Source organism: Arachis stenosperma, chromosome 5, assembly GCF_014773155.1.
Source record: "Arachis stenosperma cultivar V10309 chromosome 5, arast.V10309.gnm1.PFL2, whole genome shotgun sequence".
Lineage (NCBI taxonomy): Eukaryota > Viridiplantae > Streptophyta > Magnoliopsida > Fabales > Fabaceae > Arachis > Arachis stenosperma.
The window spans coordinates 134,183,522-134,189,918 of NC_080381.1; the positions used below are offsets into that span (position 1 = coordinate 134,183,522).

Below are 6,397 nucleotides of genomic sequence, written 5' to 3' on the forward strand. Positions count from 1 at the left end.
AATTTTTACAGAACTATGTCGCCATTCAATTTCAAAAGTTATTCTTAATTAATATGTAGGGTATAATTCTTTAAATTGGATTCGTCCTCATTTCGATATTCAAATTGTAATTATATTTTAGATGAAAATGATATTACAGTAATTATGAATAAGCAAACAACAGAAAAAAAAAAGAAAGAAAGAAAGAAAAATGTAAGACATAAAATGTTACACCCAGAAAAATATATGTACAAGTTTCATTCACAACTAGTCGCAATCTTTTAACATGACGATTAAATCCACCATTGTTTTCCATTGCATCATATATACACAATATTCCTAATTTTGTTTTGTCTTCAACATTTGTCTTTTATCGTCTTAATTTGTTGAACAATGTAATGACATATATGTTCACATAAATCAAACCTTGTACATTATTCATACCTAATTCTTGAATGAATTTCCTTGAATATTAACACGCAAAAAAATTAGAAGCTGACTTTGCCATGATTCCTGCAAACTCATTGAAACTAATAACACCGTCACCATTGCTATCAGCTTCGGCCATCATATCGGAAAGCTCAGGGTAAGTTAACGGATGGCCCATTTTCGCCATGGTGCTGGCAAGTTCTGCGGCGGTAATGTAGCCATTTCCGTCTTTATCAAATGATCGAAACAACTCGGTGAGTTGTTCTTGATTGATTAGGACATGCTCATTCAAATCAGGTAATAAGGCATGAACAAGCTCATCAAATTCTATATATCCATTGCCATTGTTGTCCATGTTGGTAAGTAAGGCATGGAGTTGATCGCCGGTGGGTTTGATGCCGAGAGATCGAAGGAGGGCGGCGAGCTCTAGGTGGGTGAGGCTTCCATCGGAGTCGGTGTCAAAGCGATTGAAGATGTCGTGCAGCTGATTGATCTGCTCGGAATGGAGGTTGGCCATCGGAAAGGGACGGATGTGGTTGTGGTTGTGGTTGTGGTGGTAGAAGATGAGAGCAAGAGAGAGGTTTTGAGTTTTGACCTAAAATGGTAAATCGCTATTTAGTTGGAACCTTTTTGCTTTTATTTGATGATGAAGAATGTGAGGTTCTTGTGTCGTCTCATTTCGTTGCGGGATTGGTTAGTTACATTGTTTTATAACAGGCACAGCCTTGAATTGTTAATTATGAACTATATTTGAGTGAATTCAATTTATATATATCAATTCCGCTACGTTATCAACAACATTTTTATCAACTTTTGTCAATTCTTATTTATAATTGTATTTAATGGAAGTGTCTTTTGTAAATGTATCTAATAAAAATGTTATTTTTATGATTGTATTTAATAAAAATATCTTTATAAATATATTTTTTAAATGTATCTTTTTTTATATATGTATTTAAAATATAATAATTAATTATTATTGACAATAAATTAGCAGATAATATAATAGCACTTTATATTTTTCTTATATAAAACTAATGGAATCTTCCAATGTAGTAGAACCCTATGCGTTTTAGAGAATATTAACCAACATTATAACCGAGTTGAGAACTACTGATGAGTACTATAATTAGTAGAAAACTTCTCATTGCAGTGCCAGTAAGTAATACCTCGACATTGGCTAATAATTTGTTTTGGGTATAATAAAAGCAGATAGCATTGTTTTTCCCTAATAAACATCTATATCTATATATAGTTTAGCTAGATAGTTCGTTAAAAATTTCATCGAGATTAGATAAGTTTACAACTTAATTAATTACGGAAATTAACATTGTATCATGAAAAATAAATTTCGAATGACAAAAATATTCAAATTCTAATTTTTTTATTGATTTTTAATCTATTTATGATTTTTGCTAAAGTGAATTTCAAATTGGATGATGAATTTGTTAGCTTTTTATGGTTGATAGCTATTTCAATTTTTGGTTTTGCTAGAGTAAATTGAAATTGGATGAATGAATTTAAAATTTTTTATATTTTGAGTATTTTTTAGTGTTTGATTGATTTAGTTTGGGTATGAATTGTAAACTTATGACCGATTGAGGTATGATCCTCTACCATCACCATTGATTTCAACATCTGTTGTAGGAGTAATTTCAAATTTCATGACAAGGATTTTAAAAATGCATGTTGAGTTATTGAAGGTTGAAAAAGTGAATTGGAATTGAGGGTGGGATAGCTTGAGAATTTTATTAAAAAATTAATAAAAAATTAATATTTTGATACTTTTAACGTATAGAACCCATCTTTCATGAATATATAGTTAAACTTCATGAATATTTTTGGTAGTTTTTTTTTTTTTACTATATATAATGTCCCTGAATTTTGAGCTTTATTCCATCTTTCATTCTTTTCCCATATCGAAATGCTCATTTTTAAAATATGTTTCACTATTTGTTCTACACAGCTTAGATAATAGAAGATAGTAACTACTATTGAAAGGAAAATGTAAGGAGAGAAATTATTTGATGAAATATTTGTGACAAAGTTAATCACATAGCAACCATAATAATACCATACAACAAACACACCCTTCTTTATTCAGCTCTTTTATATCATATCTATGTCTTAGTGTTGATTTAGATTGGCTCTTTTGAGTAAATATTTTTTTAATTAAAGTATTTTTATTTAATTTTAAATTTATTTAGGTATATTTTTTTTTAAAAAATTATTTTTATTAAAAAATTGTTTTTTTTAACTAATAGTATTTTGCTTTTAAAAAGTAAAAGCTAAAGATGTATTTAATATTAAATTTTTTTTTAAAAAATTTATCTAAATATAAAATAGTTGTTGTCTATTAAATAAAGATATATTTTTTTAAAAGTCAATTAAAACTAATTCTTATTTGAGTAAAAAAAGTATTTTTTATAAAAAATAAAATACTTTTATTAGGTTTCAAATATGTTTGGATGCATCTTTTAAAAAAATAACTTTGTTAAAAAAAGTAAATTATTTTTTTTAAATTAATAATATCTTACTTTAAAAAAAATAAAAATAAAAAATATTTTTAATATTTAAAAACTCCTTTTAGAATTTAAGGTCAACTTTCTTTTCTATCCATACTTAATTCCATCCAAGATGGACAATCATGGATAGAATACAGATAGAGCTTCTGCCAAGTTTGAACTAAAATAGAAAATCCAAACAATTTCAAAGAACTATGCACTAATTGAATCCAATCTTTCCTTGATGAACATAAATGTCAAAGTGTTCACAACAAATCCATTAAAACACATAAGCCCAAATCACAAAATACTAGTAAGTGTAGTAAATCATATCAAGTAATAACTCACGGTAAGTGAGTATCGATCCCACGAAGATTAACGGAATAAGCAAGTAAAATCAATCGATTAATCTAGTCAAATAATCAAATTAGAATTTTGAAAGGTTTTATGCATAAACAGAAATTAAACGAAAGAAAACAGTGAGTGTGAGAAAAAATATGAATTAAAGAGTTAAGGTTTCGGAGATGTTGAAACTTTCAGAATAATATTTTTCACTTTCCACCTTGATCATGCAAAAATACTTTTATGACAAACCGTTAGTAATCAAACCCCAATCCCTTGGTGATTTAATTTCTCTTTAACATAATTAATTGCTAAACCCTTAGTTAATTACTTAAAAAAGAGTTGAAGAGCGTTCACTGATTTATAAAGCCACACAATTCATACGAATCTCTTCTAGTTGATTTTATGTCACTTATCATTCTAGTTTCAAAACTTAAGAATTATAAAAATCAGTTTTCAAGCTTAATTCAATTAATCGACTTTTCCAAGAAATTAAAATAATTCAAATCAGAGAAGAATTATTTCCCAACACATTCAAACCCTTTAAGATGAAGAATAAAAACCTATTCTTGAAAAGAAATCAATGCATTAATCAAAGGTGTAAAAAGTTAAAACATTAATCCATAGAATCAACAGAGCTCCTAACTTTAACTGAAGAGAGTTAGAAACTCATGTTCTTCCTTGAAATCGTTGAAAAATAAAGCTGCCGAAGCAGCAGCCAAGAGCCTCCTCCGAAGAGTCTCCCTCTGCCTTAAATACTAACCCTAATTTAAATTAAAATAGAGTCAAAACTAAAGTAGAATCACATATATATGATTAATGATTGCCTCTAGCATAACTTCTAATATTTATCTCCTTGTAATCCTCAATTAATGCTGAGATTAGTGGACTTTGAATTGAGTCTTGAATTGATGAAGAAGTGGACATTTGGTAACTTGAATTGAGGCCCTAAAAGGTGTAGAAAATCTCACGTAGCACATGAAATGTATTGCGCACCAAGTGAAGCAATCTTTTGGCCTAGAATGTATTCTGTTGGGGTCACGTACAACGTGAAATAGGCTACATTGTACATGAGCCAAATTTCTTTAATTATGGGCTTCCCTTGCTTCTTCACATTATACGTCGTGAATTTCACGTTATACGTGAAAACTAACTTGTGCATACGCACGTTCGCCAAAATTCGCTTGTGCATACGTACACATACATGCGTATGCACAGTTGCTGCGTCTTACGTGAAATTGCCCACGTACTATGTGAAATGGTGAATGATATGTGCGTGTGCGTATGCACAAGTGTGTCCGTACGCACAGATCCCTTTTCTTCTCTTCATGTTTGACGTCTTTCACCTTCTCCTTTCAATGAGCTTTCTGTCATTCACAAAAAGCATTCTACTTGCCATTGTTTTTCATAGAAAGCTTTCTGTTTATTGCTCTACATCCTCCTTTTTGTTCTGTTTCTTTTTGTTTTTCTTCCAAAACTTCCTATAATTAATGAAATTCAACTAATCAAAGTAATATTCATTCTAACCTTAAATTCATTGATTATTTAATAGAAACTCTTATTAAATCAATTCAAATCAAGAAGGAAAAATATTAAAGATGCAAACGCATCATCTACCACACAGAAATTTACGTATAGGTCGTAAATCAAAGGTGGTGGGGTGCTACGACCTCTAAAAGAAAATATATATACGTAGTCGTAGTTGAAAGAAAAGTATAGCAAGGAGTCTTGAAGGAAAGCTTAAGCAATGAGTCGCAAAAAGAAAAGCGCATCACTTGCGCCGTCGCATGAACAGAAACTTAAGTACGAAGAAGAGTAAGGAAATATATAAATAATAAGAGCGGAAAGTCAAAAGGTACATAATATCAAGCTCCATCCTCAACCTACGAAGCTAAGACCGGCCGGAGAATATGTACATATATACATGTATATAAGTATATCCCAAAATATCCCAACATACATAAAGTAATCGTCTAGTTCTCCAAAAGGCCTCTAAGAGAACTAAAAATAAGTTATATATATACATTGGAGAGTCTATAAACATAAATACATAATCGACAACCCAAAATATAACAGCCCAACTTCGCTTGCCATAGGAACCTTCATATGCCTAGCGAGGAGCCTCTCGACATGCATCTGAAAATGACAACATATGTATGGAATGAGAACTAGAGGTTCTCAACATGGTAATGGTACCCATATAAATAATATATAAGGTTCCGGGAAAGCTAGAGGCGATCCTAGATCTCCGACACTCATATTTAGAACTTAGAGTTATAAATTAAACAAGAAATCAGGTAAACTATCTAAGGTACTCAAGTTCTAATCCAATATATAACTTAACACTTCAATCTCACTTTCCTCCAATCCTCTGAAACACCGGTGGAATTATCCTCGTCACTCCTCCACCAAACGAGGGGTCTCTCAGTCGCATAGACATACGATACAGACAAAAAAAATACAGATAGAGTGCAGATACAATAGGTAGAACATATAGCAATTAGACATAATAATTCAAATAGGCAAACTCAAGTAATGCAAACTCAAACAAAATGTTGGCAAAAAAACACTGAAAATTAACACATACTTTTGTGCAAGCTTATCATTTATTTTCTTCAATCTTGCTTTTGTTATTTCTTGCATTTCTTCACTTCTGACAATACATACAAAAAATTCTATTAATATATAAAATTTTGATGAATAAACAAAATATAGCATTACGATGATAGTTTCTGAATCTTACTCATCATCAAATTCGGTTTCTTTTTGGGAAGATGAATCCACAATACCATGCTTCCTCTTTTTGGAATCCATCTTGAAAAAGCAAATAATCATCAGGCAAATAAATACAATAAAATTGACAAAATACACTGAAAACTAACACATATTTTTTTGCAGGCTTATCATTTTTTCATCAATCTTCTTTTTGTCATTTCCTCCATTTCTTCACTTCTAACAATACATGCAAAAAATTCTGTTTATAAAGAAAATTTTGATGCAAAAAAAATATATATGATTACAATGATAGCCTCTGAATCTTATTCATTATCAAATTCAATCTCCATTTGGGAAGATGAATCTTCAATAATACACTTCCTTTATTTGGATTCCATCCAGAAAAAGTACAAACACACAAGGTAAAT

At 30.1% G+C, this 6,397-nt stretch overlaps 1 protein-coding gene across 1 annotated transcript; it reads right to left on the reverse strand.

Annotated features, from left to right (window-relative positions):
- Window positions 1-339: 339 nt before the first annotated feature.
- Window positions 340-997, reverse strand: LOC130979288 (probable calcium-binding protein CML15). The gene has a single exon (XM_057902696.1). It carries the CDS (start codon window positions 923-925, stop codon window positions 452-454), a length of 474 nt encoding a protein of 157 aa, XP_057758679.1. The 5' UTR covers window positions 926-997; the 3' UTR covers window positions 340-451.
- Window positions 998-6,397: the final 5,400 nt, after the last annotated feature.